The sequence below is a fragment of the Cyrtonyx montezumae genome, unplaced genomic scaffold (genome assembly GCF_038088225.1).
Source record: "Cyrtonyx montezumae isolate F1298 unplaced genomic scaffold, pur_monq_1.0 scaffold_10, whole genome shotgun sequence".
Taxonomy (NCBI): Eukaryota; Metazoa; Chordata; class Aves; order Galliformes; family Odontophoridae; genus Cyrtonyx; species Cyrtonyx montezumae.
Genome location: NW_027071826.1, coordinates 52,212,516 through 52,225,427, shown reverse-complemented (window position 1 = coordinate 52,225,427; position 12,912 = coordinate 52,212,516). Strand labels below are relative to the sequence as shown.

General features: G+C 51.6%; 1 protein-coding gene and 1 long non-coding RNA gene across 2 annotated transcripts; one reads left to right on the top strand and one right to left on the bottom strand.

Moving 5' to 3' along the window:
• Positions 1–178: 178 nt before the first annotated feature.
• LOC136060676 (uncharacterized) lies at positions 179–1,718 on the bottom strand. Its single transcript, XR_010623385.1, has 2 exons — positions 1,313–1,718; positions 179–372 (listed from the first exon to the last, which is right to left on the bottom strand). It is a non-coding gene; the product is annotated as an uncharacterized LOC136060676 (long non-coding RNA).
• A 1,374-nt stretch (positions 1,719–3,092) lies between these two features.
• Positions 3,093–12,613, top strand: PGGHG (protein-glucosylgalactosylhydroxylysine glucosidase). Its single transcript, XM_065755394.1, has 14 exons — positions 3,093–3,144; positions 4,162–4,426; positions 4,831–5,041; positions 5,627–6,062; positions 7,014–7,133; positions 7,289–7,420; positions 7,551–7,662; positions 8,652–8,724; positions 9,174–9,310; positions 9,912–10,045; positions 10,130–10,225; positions 10,457–10,554; positions 12,103–12,308; positions 12,477–12,613. The coding sequence occupies exons 2-14, from the start codon at positions 4,174–4,176 to the stop codon at positions 12,539–12,541; spliced, it is 2,073 nt and encodes a 690-aa protein (XP_065611466.1). The 5' UTR covers positions 3,093–3,144; positions 4,162–4,173; the 3' UTR covers positions 12,542–12,613.
• The last annotated feature ends 299 nt before the right edge of the window (positions 12,614–12,912 follow it).

The window sequence follows — 12,912 nt, the reverse complement described above, 5'->3', positions numbered from 1 at the left end:
CTCTTGGTTCAGTCTGCCCTATTTCCGAATGCCTGCCCCTTCCTTCCCCAGTCCATTGGCTGTCGTGTCTTGCTCTGCCCCCGTTAGCTCAGCTCTCAGATTATGTGGCACTGGGATAAGAGAACTCATTCTCCCTCGAAGGAGCGCATGGTCCAAGAAAATCCAGCAGAGCCAGGTGTTTCATGCCAACGTGAGGTTTAATGAACACGTTCAGAGGGTTCTTCCCTGAGTGAAGGCCCGTTCAGCTCCCCTCTCAGCGGTTGTGGCTGCTTCTCAGTCTGCTTTGCTCTTGTAGTGCTCCAAGTTGGCCAGGACCCAGGCTGCGGGCCCCAGCAGGCACGTGAACATCACAGTCATTGCGATGGCTTGCTCCTGCTGGCCGGAAAGGGAAGAGTGGGGTTAATGAGGAGACCGCATGTGTGGCGTTTCCAGGATGACTGCACGCTGGTGTCATGTCTAATGCAAGCTGTTGCACTCCTTGCTCTTTCTGTGCTTGAATGAACGCCCCTTGGGGTTGTGGGAGGAAGTTTAGTGAAGCCCTGCAGCTTTCTCTAGCAGCAATCTGAGCTGGCCGCTCTGAGTTGGTTCCTACTGCTCTCTTTCTCAGTCCTACATTGGCTGTGGGGTCGGAGCAACTGGTGGCTGTCAGTCAGCAGTGGGACCTAGGCCTGGGCTCCCTGTGTTGCCAAAGCAGCTGTGCCTGACTTTCATATGACTTTGAGAAGGGAAGAGCAGCCTGCAGAGGTCTCCACCATTCCTGGCACATGTTTACCCCCTTGTGCTGTCCCTTTTATTTCTTTCCTTATTCACCTAAAAGAAGAGGCCGGGCTTGGGAAACAGCACTCTCTCCTGAGAGCAGCAGACCTTGTTGGAAATGCAGCTGGGGTAAACTTCCCAAGCTGAGGCTGGGGATGAGAACCATCCTGGATTTCTGGTATAAGTGACTTCTTCCAACCTCCTTTCACCTGGCCAAAGGAAGGAATGGTACCAAGACCCAGCCATGCAGTGCCAGCAGACCCCCCCCACCTTTGAGGACAGCTGCTTTGGGGGTGAGTGCCCCCTGGAAGTGGTGGCTGGGGGGGGGAGGGGTTACGGGGCTTGGAGCTGCCACCTCCTTTCTGGTGCTTTCAGGCTGCCCAACAGGGAGATCTCCTTGGGCTGTGACCCTGAAGGTTCCTTCCTGTCCCCCTCCAAACACACAAACCTTGCTTTAATATTCCCAAGAAAAACATCAAGCTTTGACCCCAGCTTCCTCCCTCTCACACCCCTCCATCCCCTTGCTGTTCCTCACAGCCCTCCATCAGCTACTCACAGCAGGAGAGACAGGGTGCTCAGGTGGCTTAGAGGTGACCCCAGCCTGGGGGACCGTGTGTGCCCGTAGCAGTGCAGCCAGCAGCCGGGAGCCCCTCTGGAAGCCCTGCATGGTGCTGTCACACTGAGTGCCTCCTTGCTGGGCTGCAGCTGCGCAGCTTGTTGCTGTCACGGCTGGGCACAGGGCCCAGGGCTCTCCTGAGTGCAGCAGGGGACTGTAAATGCCAGGGTCCTCCTGGAAAGGTTTGTTTTCATCCTTCCCCTAGAGCATTTGCTTCTTCTTTCTTTTTCCTCCGCCTGCACAGGGGAGAATTAGGAGACCATGCAGGTGTTTGCATAGAATCTTCTAGGCCTTTTTCAACCTTAATAACTCTACACTGATCAAGTCCAGCCATCAACCTATCGTCACCATGCCCACTTAACCATGTCCCTAAATAGAATCGTTATGGTTGAACAAGACCTCAAATGTCAGAGACCAACCATGAGCCCATCACCACTGTACCCTCTAAGCTGCATCCCAGTGCCACAATGCGGCATTGTCTGCTCTGCAAGTTGTGGACCATCAAAGCTGCCAGCTGAAGTTTTCTGCTTGCCCTGACCCCACAGCAGAAGGGGCTGGAAGGCTCCAGCCTGGCTCTTGTCCCCATGATGTGCAGAGGGAAAAGTCGTGTCCTTTCCCTTTGACCCGTCCCTGCTTTGCTGAATAACCCAGCTTTGTTCTTTCCTTACAAACAGCTCTGTTTAGAAGGGCTGCCAGCAGTTGTAGAGCTGGGAGTGCTGCTTTACCCTCCGTGACCCTCCTCACAGCTCACTCTCCTCTTTTGGATGTGCTCAAGCATTGCCTTTGGAGGGACCAGTTGCTAAGCTAGTGAGGTAACAAGTTTGATGAATAAGAATGACAGAACAAGTAAGGTTGGAAAAGACCACTGAGATATGGAGTCCAACCACTGACCCATCACCATAGCACCCAGGCCTTACTTTCTGGTCATAGCAAGCCAGTTTTGGAAAAGCCTCAATAGAGTCTGGCTCGGTCTTGGTTTGCTGTGATTTTGGGGTTTTTCTATAAAGAATGTTTCAACATTCCTTTGGGAAAGCAGAAGAAATGGAGTACTTGCAGTCTGGGTGGGCTGCAGGCTGCAAGTGCTCTGCCTGTGTGCTCTCAACACTGCGGTGCAGATAGGATCGGGGTCAGGTACTGCACCAAGGGTTTGCTTCCTGAACGCCGATGGCAGCTTTGAGTCAGGTATTGGCTTTCGATGGATTTGCTGCTCGTGGAACAGCTGTGCAGTGTTTACCCCATCAGCATGGGGTTGATAATCCTCTTGGAGCAGCAGCCCAGAGGCAGGGGGTTGCTAGGAGAGGTTCAGCATCTGGCTGCTGTGCTCTCCATGACTCTGTTCATCTACAAGGATCCAACCTTAGATCTTTCTGCTCAGTGAAGTCTGTTTGCCCCTAGGAGTGCTGTGTGGGCTGTGCTCTCCCTCTCCTTTCCTCATTTGATGGAGTGCAAATGCACATCTGCAAAGGCGTACTCACCTCCCTTTGCTGAAGGAGATGGTAAGGGATGAGTTTGGGGCACAGCAGCCTGTCTATTCCAGCACATGGAGGCTGGGAACTGAAATAAGGGTGAGAAGCTGGCCTGTGCTCTGCGTTTTGTGGGGTTTAAACAACACCCAAAGGCACTGGGGTCAGAGGAATGGGGATGGATGGTTCCTGTGCCTTTATCACGCTGCAAGTCAGGGTGGGGACTGCAAGAAAGTTGCAATGCCAGCAAAAGTTAAAAGACTGGGAGCTAGTTAAGCTGAGTGATAAAGCCTGGCTCTTCAGCAGCAGGTGAGCAAGAGGGTCACAGCGTGGTGAGAGGTGAAGGCCAGCTCGCATCAGTGATTGCTGATGTGGAGTGTGCCCGTGGCCCTCTGCCAGGACCGCAACCATTGCTGCACTTCCTGGATAGCTTTCAACTGCTTGCTTTTCTCTTTCGGTTCCTGTGCAGAGCACGGCTCATCTGGCCAAGCGATCCCTTGCGCCGGGATCAAGGTTGTTTGATTTCACTCATAAAGAAGGGGAGGGGAGAAAAAAAAAAAAAGAAGCAATTTCCTTCCTCCTGTCTGCGTTGAGCAACTTCCGCTGCTCCCCTGCACCGGGCCCCACGGCAGCGGCTCCCACCCGAAACAAGGCAAGGCCCCACCTGCACACCTCCCGCAGCTTTCATCCCCCCAGCAGGCAGGAGGAAGGCTTTCCTTGCCATCCAACCTCCTGGCACCAGCAAACAGTACTCAGCCCATGTCCCAGCACTGCTTGCGGAGCCCTTCCCTGCCCCACCTCTGTGGTTTTTGGTGTTACTGCAGTGCTGAGCCCTCCTTTGCAAAACACTCTGTGTGTGCGCGTGGAGACTCACCCCAAAAGTTCATTAAATGAAAAGCTTCTGTCCCAGCAGGATGATAACAAGCTGAGCTGGTGGGAAAGTAAAGTGTAGGGGCAGTATGAGGATAAAGGAGTACTTAATAGCAATGGGGGGAAGGTGGACGCGAGATGGGATGTGTTGGGAGAAGCTGGTGAGATCCCAGCCTGGTGAGAGCAACAGAAGGGGGAAAAACCTGAAAAGGCAACAAAAGTTATGAGCACGCCAGGTTTTGGGTAAGATAGGCAAGCCACCTTGCTTGGCCTGGAGATGTCTGAAGCTACACAAAGGGAAATGAGCTTGTGTGGAGCAGACCCACCCGAGGTGCTGGGAAGGAAGCTGGCATGGAGAGACAACATGGGGTGGAGGTTCCAGTAGGAACCATTGACATCACCCTGCCCAACCCACCTCTGATTTTTCCTTGTTTTCTTTTTCCTTTCATTTTGCAGCTCCAGTTGATTATGGCTGACGGCGAGGAGGACCCTGCTGTGTTCATCTCCACTTGTTTGCCCTCAGACCCACGGCTCCTTGCTACGGTGACCAATGCTTACCTGGGCACCCGTGTGTACCGTGACATCCTCCACGTCAATGGGGTGTACAATGGGGCAGCGGGGGACACGCACCGTGCTGACATTCCCAGCCCGGTCAATGTGAGGATGGCAGTGCCTGATGGGGGTGTGCCTGTTGAGACCTTCACCTTGAACACGCGGACAGGTAAAGAGTGGTGTGTGAGCAGGATACCTCCTCCTGTTGCTGAAAGACATTTTGTCAATACACTCAACAGTTTATGAAGAAATGGGGTGAATTGTACCTTAAATTTCACAGGTGTCCAACTGCGCTGTTCAGGTACAGGTATTTGTTTTGTAGATATCTAGTGATGGAGCTAATCTCAACAAATACTCCTCGACCATGAAGCTTCGTAAATTATTTTATAGCACAAATCATTCCTCGTCAGCTTGGTCAGATTAAGAATGTTAACAGTATTGCCCAGCCAAAATCTATGCTTGGATCTGGACCTGGGAAAAATAGTTCCATTGCCAATAGGAAATGGTAGAATTGAATGACTGAGGCAGAGCATCAGGACCCGATGGCTCAAAAGGTTCTTGTTGCACTTACAGGAACCTTCAGCCATATGCTTCAGTCACCCAGTTATACAGCCATGCACCAGATCTATGCTCACCATTCCCTTGTCCACCTGATGGCCTTCAGCATCACCATCCAGCGACCACCTGGCACCAGCCAGCCCATCACTGTGCAGCTCCAGACTTCTTTCATGCCCACAAGCCAGGACTTGGACCTGCAGCGAGGACCAGACTTCCAGGGAGCACAGTGAGTGTGGGCTGTGGGCATGAGAGCTTAGCTCTGAGCGAGTCCTTCCTAGGCTACAGCATGTTGCTTTGCTCTCAGATAGGAAGCAAATGGAAAATGCACAGCTAGAGCTAGGCTGAAGTGGTAACTCTTCTTGAGGGTTGTGCACATCTGTTTATTTCTGGCAGGCAGAACAAGAAGGATCAAATAGAGAAAAGTTTTCTATTAGTTGCAACCCTGGAATTACTACTTACACTTGAGTGTAAAAGGGCATTAGAGACTACAGAGGATACAGAGAAATGAGGTTGAGGAAGATAGTGAGCTTGAAGAAGATGACCTCTTAACATGGTTTCCACAAGGGAGTTGTAATCTATCTTCTGATGGGAACAGGGGAAAGATATTCAGCTACTGGAGGCAGTCCCCCCCTGCATGTTTGCCCTGAGGAGCTGTGGGGAGGTGCCCAAGGCCAGGCTGGATGACTGGGGACACCCTGCTCATAGCAGGGTTTGTGGCTGGGGGCTTTGAGGTCCCTTCCAACCCAACTGTTCTGTGGTTCTGTATACATGGTACCATCTTCTCTGCTATCCCCTTCCCCATTCCTTGCAGCTATGTCTATGGGCAGACACTGGTTCCCGAGGTGGAGGGAGGACCCCAGCCCATTGTGCACATGCTTTGGACTCCTGTGCCACAAGCTGTCACCTTGCATGAGGAGGAGCAGGAGCGATGCTGGGAATTCCTGACGGCTGTGGCTGAGAGCGAGGAGGATGTCAAGAGGAGCTACAGCGAAGGGCTGGCACGTGTGGCTGCCGGCTCCCTGCACTCCTCCCATACCTGTGCCTGGGCTGCTCTGTGGCAAGGATGCTGCGTGGACCTGGAAGGCCCACTGCCTTTGAGACAGGCCCTCTATGGGTGCCTCTATTACCTGCTGAGTGCCATCCCTCCACAAGATACACCAGGATTCCTCTTCCACGGCATCAGCCCTGGTGGCTTGTCCAACGGCACACAGGGAGAGGACTACTGGGGGCACATATTCTGGGATCAGGTGGGTAGAGGTGGTGCTGGGTGTTTGGGGGCTGTGAGGAGTGACTTGGGTAGAGAGGCTCAGCATGGGACTGCTGGCCTTACTGGGAATAGGGGTGTTTGGCAGTGGTCTCTTGTAGGAGAGCATCCTTCATCTCCTTTGGAAAACACCTACTGAGGGCCATCTCCTTCCCTGGAGGCCCACATCCTTTTGCCAACCTAGAATCTGAAGCACAGATTGGGTCCCTCCCTCAAGAGAGGGCAACACGAAGGGATCTTCACCATCTAGTTTAGAGTTAGGTCACCAAATCTTAATTTCTTTAAATGAGTTAACATCTGCACACCTCCTCCGAGTGTCAGTGGCAGCAGCAAGCCCTGTTGTGCCTCAACTATTGCAAAAACAGAAATATTTTTTCTGCTATGAGTGTGTTCTGCTTTTCAAGTTAAGTTTGATGTGCACACAACAAACCAGTTGGTCTGGGTGACTTTCCCCCAACAAGAGATTTAGGCTTGCTCTCAGTGCGGACACGCCAAATGGGTACACAGCTCTGCAGTTGAATATTTCATGTGTGATGTGAGCAGGAAGCACAGCTGGATCAGACTCTTACCTAGTCTGATCTCTCAATGGACAAGGACTTTTCAATCCTGTGCACCTTGGTGGCTTTCTTCCTGGCAATGTGTGTGACTTTGACCCAGCAGATCCTCTGGCCTCCCCTCTCTAGCATGGCAGGATCCTGCTGGGCTTATCTTAATGAGATATCGGGGAGGTGACTGGCAGGGAGTTGGAGATATGGGTACCTGGATGCATTTGTGAGGGCAGAAACAGTCTCTTGTGCATTAGACCCATCTGACAGTATCTTCAAGTAGTGGCACAGTCATGGTCATAGCATTCAGCACTGGGGGGTGAACTTGAGCAGGTGGAAGCTGCCCTACCAGCCCACCTTACCACTTTGCTTTACCTGAATGTTTCCAGGACACCTGGATGTTCCCGAACATCCTGCTGTTTTATCCTGAAGCTGCCCGTGCCATCTTGGAGTACCGGATTCGCACCCTGAAAGGAGCTCTGCTCAACGCGAAGGAGCAAGGCTATGAGGTGGGGACAGAGATGTGGGGCTGAACATCGCCCAGAAGGATAGTCATGCCCTCCTTGAGCCAGGGGCTGTGAGCTAGGTTTTGCCTGCAGGTGGTAGACTAGAAAGTTTATTTCAAGATGTGCTCACTTGCCCCATGGAGGTCTTCTCCCAACAGGGTGCCAAGTTCCCATGGGAGAGCGCAGCTACTGGCCGGGAGGTCTGCCCCGAGGACATTTATGGAGCCCAAGAAATTCACATTACTGGGGATGTTCTGATGGCCTTTGAGCAGTACTATCACACCACGCAGGTAAAGGAAGCGCCTGCCACATGGACGGCCTGGTATCATGGCCTGAAGAGCATCTGGTGACTGTCACAGTTTAGGCCCAGTTGATTGTCCTTCATGCTTCCTGTCTTTCTCTGGGTTCTACTCCCTCCAGGACCAGAATCTGTTCAGGACGGATGGAGGCTGGGAGCTGGTGAGCTCTGTGGCTCAGTACTGGTGCAGCAGGATGGTGTGGAGCGAGGAGGAGCAATGCTACCACATCCAAGGTACTAGGAGCTTGGAGCTAGGGAAAGACACCTAGTTAATGACTTGAAGGTCACATTGCCTGCAGTGAGGAGGATGCCCTCAGGATGAGGTATCTCTGCCGTTTCTCAGCTAAATCATGCAATATCCTGAAGGATATCCTTGTGAAGGACCACAAGGATCATTGAGTCCTACTCATAACACTGTTAGTCAGGGTGTTTCTCCTTCACAGCAAGCACCACTTGTATTCTCTGCCAAGCACTGCCAGAAATAGAGAGTTGGGGAATATCAGGTGTGTAATAATGCACGTCCAACTCAAGTCAGGCAGAAGCTTTGTTAGCGACAGTCGTAGTGAGAACGTTTGGGTAGCACGTCTCCCTCAGCCCAGTGGTTGTAGAGAACTCACCCCCACACTGTTTCAAAGAAAGGAAAGAGGTGAGGATGAGCATTCTGAAGTTATTAGAGCCAGGAGTGCATTCTGGGAAGGAATAGACCCCAGACAAGCAGAGCATCATAGAATGGTTGGGTTGGAAGAAACCTCAAAGATCATTGAGCTCCAGCCCCCAGCCATGGACTGTTGCCCTCTCAGCAGATCAGGCTGCCCAGGGCCCTATCCAGCCTGGCTTGGGCTCTTCAAGGGATGGGTTATCCACAGCTTCTGGGCCTTACTATGTTAATTAAGCCAAATTGTCATTTGTGGGAGGGATAGCCACCTCAGGTATCTTGTTAACAACTGAACCCATGGTGGGACCATGGTTCTGCTCTGTAGGAGCAGAATGCTGTCTTAGCTCTGACGGAGGAACTAGTTTTGGTGGAAAGGACTGTTCTTTCACCAGGATACACTTGTGAGCCAGACCTCGTGTATCTTCAATATCAACACTTCCCCCACCACACAAATCACATGGGCAGGCATCACTGCGATGGAGGCATTCTTGTTCTTGTGCCAGTTCCTTGAGGCACACTTTGAGTGTGCTGCAGAGTGAAGTGTCCCCTTCCTCTTCCCTTGCTCCAGGTGTCATGCCCCCAGACGAGTATCACCACCAAGTTGATAACTCTGCTTACACCAACGCAGTGGCACAGCGGAGGTAACACGCATGCTTTGTTGAGGCTCGAGCCCATCTCTCCTCATCTGCCTAGCAGGAGGAGGAGGCAGCAAGCACTTTTCTTCTCTCTACATACCTGTGTGCAAACTGGTCTCTGCCTTCCTCTGCATCAGGGGAAAGAAACGGGTGCTCCCGTGATGACACATCTGATGACTCAGGTGTCTATATTAGATGGGGAGGAACTGTCCTTCTCAGCAGTGCTTATCTCTCTGCAGCGTGTGGAATGTTTAAATAATCAGTCATTTGGAAACTCCCACTCCCAGCAATGAAAGTTTGCTGAGATTAGACTTTGACCATGTGTTCTTTCTAGGAAATTGCTTCTTTGCGATGAGTTATGGCTCAGTTTGTTTCTTCTTTTCCCTTCTTCTTCTTCCTCTCTCTCCAAGGACACCCAGGCTTGACGTTAAGCACCATTCCTTGCTTCTTTTCAGCTTAAACTTTGCAGCCAGCATTGCTCGGGACTTCTTGATCCCTGTGCCAGAGGAGTGGATAGAATGTGCAAAGAAAGTCAAAGTGCCCTTTGATGCAGTACGGAAGTATCACCCTGAGTACGATGGTTATAGTCCAGGTGAGCAGAGGAGGGAGCAATCCAAAAGTCTGCCTTTCTTTTTAAGCCTGCAGGAGAGGAATGATGGGCTGAAGCAAACCCCTTGAGTGTTGGCTCTGTCAGTGCAGCATTTGTGTTGCCGGTGTGGAGAACTTGATTTGCAGAAGGCTTTTTTTTCTGCATTTTGATGGGTCCTTTCTCATTATAGGACTCATCTAATTAAGAATTTGGGGTAAGTAGAGGATAGGAAGAGGCCTTGGGAATTTGAGATGCTAGGCTGCAGGCTTCCTGCTGGCTATGAACTCATTGCTGACAGTTAAACCTCTCTTTCCAAGGTCAAGTGCTGCACATTGAACGTCCTGTGACCTCTGGTTACTGGATGTCTGGTACAAATGGAAGATCACACCCAGCTTATTGCCCCTTTCCTCTGTTTTGTTTGCCTTTAGCAAGGAAGCAGTGAGCTGTCCTCTTGTTTTACAGAAAGGAATTCCGCCACCTTCCCACAGTGGTGTGGATTTTATTGTCCTAAGTTTATGATTCTCTATGTCAGGCCCGTTTGCATTATGAGTTAATAATTTGCAGCTGGCAGGTGGTCTGGGTGAGTTCTGATCCCTTCTGTCAGGTGAGCCTGTGAAACAAGCTGATGTTGTCCTGCTGGGGTTCCCTCTGATGTACCCGATGAGCCCTGAAGTGCGGAGGAACGACCTGGTGATGTATGAGCCGGTCACCGAGCTGAGCGGGCCAGCCATGACCTGGGTAAGGGGGACTCACAGCAGTGGTCCTTTCTGTCTGAGTTCCTCAATACCAGTGGACACAGACTTCCTCTGCTCTCTCCTGCAGAGCATGTTTGCAGTGGGCTGGCTGGAGCTGAAGGAGATGCAGAGAGCGCAGGGCCAACTGAACAAGTGCTTCAGCAACATCACCGAGCCCTTCAAGGTCAGCCACTTCCCCATGGCCAGTGCCACGGGGAGAGGGGGAAGGGATGGGATGTGGGACTTGGAGACTCATCAGGGCACGGCCCACCTCATTCCATGACGTGCAGCAGGATATGATCATTGCAGCACCTCAGTTCTGTGACACTGACAGCAAACACACACATAACTGCGTGAAGAGTCCTGATGCAACTGCTGACATTTTTCTTCTCATTTCCTCCTCTCCCTGGAACAGATCTGGGTGGAGAACTCGGATGGGTCAGGAGCTGTGAACTTCTTAACAGGGATGGGCGGATTCTTGCAGGCTGTCCTCTTTGGTTACGCAGGGTTCAGGTGAGACCCACGCTGTGTCTCATTTTGTTTCTACCAGTGGCTTGAAACCTCAGCATTCTTGTTGCTCATACAAAAGAAAGGCACCCACACCAACTGGTGCACTCTGCTCTGGAAGAACTGCACTGCTAATGGGTGAACTGGGGGTACTGGGGTCGGCCACCGGTGCTCCATTTGTACAGTCACACCCAGCAGTGGTGGATGTCACTTCAGTTTGTGATGCTGCTGAAGCAGCAAGAAAACAGGGAAGGTTATTTGCTGTTCTCATGCCAGAAGGCCAAAAATAAGATCCGTATGGGAGGGGAAGTGTCCTGCTGAGCCCCAGGAGCCATATGAGCAGGAAGCTGGTACGCTGCTCAGATAATTTCAGGCCCGTGCCTCAGCTCTGCAGCAGCCGGGTGGTTTCACCCCCGAAGCTGCAGCCACTAGAGTGTATTCTTAGAGTTTAATTGAGGATGGGTCAGACTGAAGAGCATCCTGCTTGCCAGCAAAGCCTCCTCGCCCTAACAATGTGTTTTTACACTGTGTTTGTGGCCACAATCTGCTGAGAGCCCACCATGCTTCTGGTGGAACTGGGCGTGAGCTGCCATGCTGCTAGCTGAAAGCCTCAATCTCAGCTCGTGCACGGCTCAGTGCCTTCAGACGGCACTGTGTGCACCCATGTGTGCAGCCTACGGGGCAGGGACTGGGAGAAAGGATTCCCCTTTGCTACTTAAAGCTTTCCAGCCCAGCGAGCGTGGAGCTGAGAGCAGACATTTGCTGTTAGCTCTGTTGGCTTGTTTGCTCTTTGTTCGGTTGTGTCTTGCTGAAGCTGAACACGCATCCCAAAACCCCCAGCTGCAAACATCGTGGTGCTCTCCTGAGCTCTTTGGATGTTCTTTTGCACAGTTTCAGTACATGGCCCAAAGCCCACACTTGCGCTTTGTGCAGCCGCATTTCAGCAGAGATTGCTGCCAGCTCTGCCGCCCACTGCTTGTTCCTGCACCCCTTCCCCTCCCCGTCCCAGAGCAAGGCATTCCTGACACTCTGCCAGCAGAGCTGCTGCTAAGACATCACCATGAGGTGAAAAAACATGGATTTTTTTTTTTAGTGCGTATTTATTTTTTTAATCCAACTTACAGACCGTAATTTGAGGAACAGACATACCCTAGGGCACTGCACTGTGGGATGACAACCCAAGTAGCCTTTCAACAGATGCTTGAAGATGTGCGTGTCCCATTCCTGGGGCCTTGGGCACCCTGATCCAGTGCCTTAATTTAATCATTGGTGCTCCTGCCTTGCAGCAGGGAGGTTAGAATTAGATGGTCTTTGAGGCCCTTCCATCCCAATTGTTATAGGTTCTATGACCTTTAAGGTCCCTTCCAACCCAACCATTCTGTGGTTCTATGCTTAGCAGGTATATTTGGGATTTGCCTAAACATCTTTGGGATACGCCTAGGACTTTTTCTGCCTTAAAAATTATAACGAGTCACAAAACAGGGCCCTGGCCTACTTGAGGCTGTGCTGACTCCCTAAAGCTGTGAGCAGAGCTGGCTTGCCCTGCCTTTCCAGGATCACCAAGACCAACCTCCGCTTTGACCCTGCATGCCCCAGTGACATCAACAAGTTGGAGGTCACCGGTGTCTCCTACTTGGGCAGCAAGCTGAAGTTCACCATCACCAAAGAGGAGACGAAGATTGGAGTGACTAAGTGTCCCCTTCACCCTCCCTTGGAGGCGGTGCTGGAGGAGTCTGGGCAGCGCTTTCCCCTGCGTGAAGGTGAGACCTGTACCAGGGTTAACTCTGTGCACTGACCTTGAGGTTATCAAACAGCACTTCCTGCTCTGTAGCTATTTAGGAAGTCTTTGCTTGGATATGTTTCCTAAAAATGAAGGCAATATGCAGAGAAGTCATTCCTGTCTTTCACACATGTTGTTTTGGTTCCAGGGCAGAGCATCTCCTTCCCCACAGCAGCTGGATGGATCCAGAGGGCACCCAGTGAAAGACTTTGAACTTCGTGGGTCTGGGTTTTTCATGGTGGGCACCAAACCCACCTGCACCGACATGTGGACATCCTGCACTATCCCTTTACTGGATGTGAGCTTGCTGAGGCTGCCAAGGGAACGCCCTGCTCTGTTAATTGTGAGTGTGAGCATTCACTTCTGCTGCAGGGCTACGCAGTGCTGGAAAGTGGGAGGAACACAAAGCTGAGAGCCTGAAAGTGATTAATATAGACATTGTTTTGTAAACATCTCCCATTTGTTTATTCTTGAATGATCTCCATTTCTACAGCAGCCTCCATATGAACAGAGATAAGTTTGGCCTGGATGCTCTGTTCCACTCCTGCTCTCAAGTTTTATAGGGCTTTGGAGGCAGCGTGGGC

What these genes read in the sequence shown, in the direction of transcription:
- PGGHG (XM_065755394.1), top strand. Translation starts at nt 4,174, where the DNA reads ATGGCTGACGGCGAGGAGGACCCTGCTGTGTTCATCTCCACTTGTTTG. An exon ending in AGTACTATCACACCACGCAG is followed by an intron (nt 7,421 to 7,550) that starts GTAAAGGAAGCG and finishes TACTCCCTCCAG; the next exon opens with GACCAGAATCTGTTCAGGAC. An exon ending in GTACGATGGTTATAGTCCAG is followed by an intron (nt 9,311 to 9,911) that starts GTGAGCAGAGGA and finishes CCCTTCTGTCAG; the next exon opens with GTGAGCCTGTGAAACAAGCT.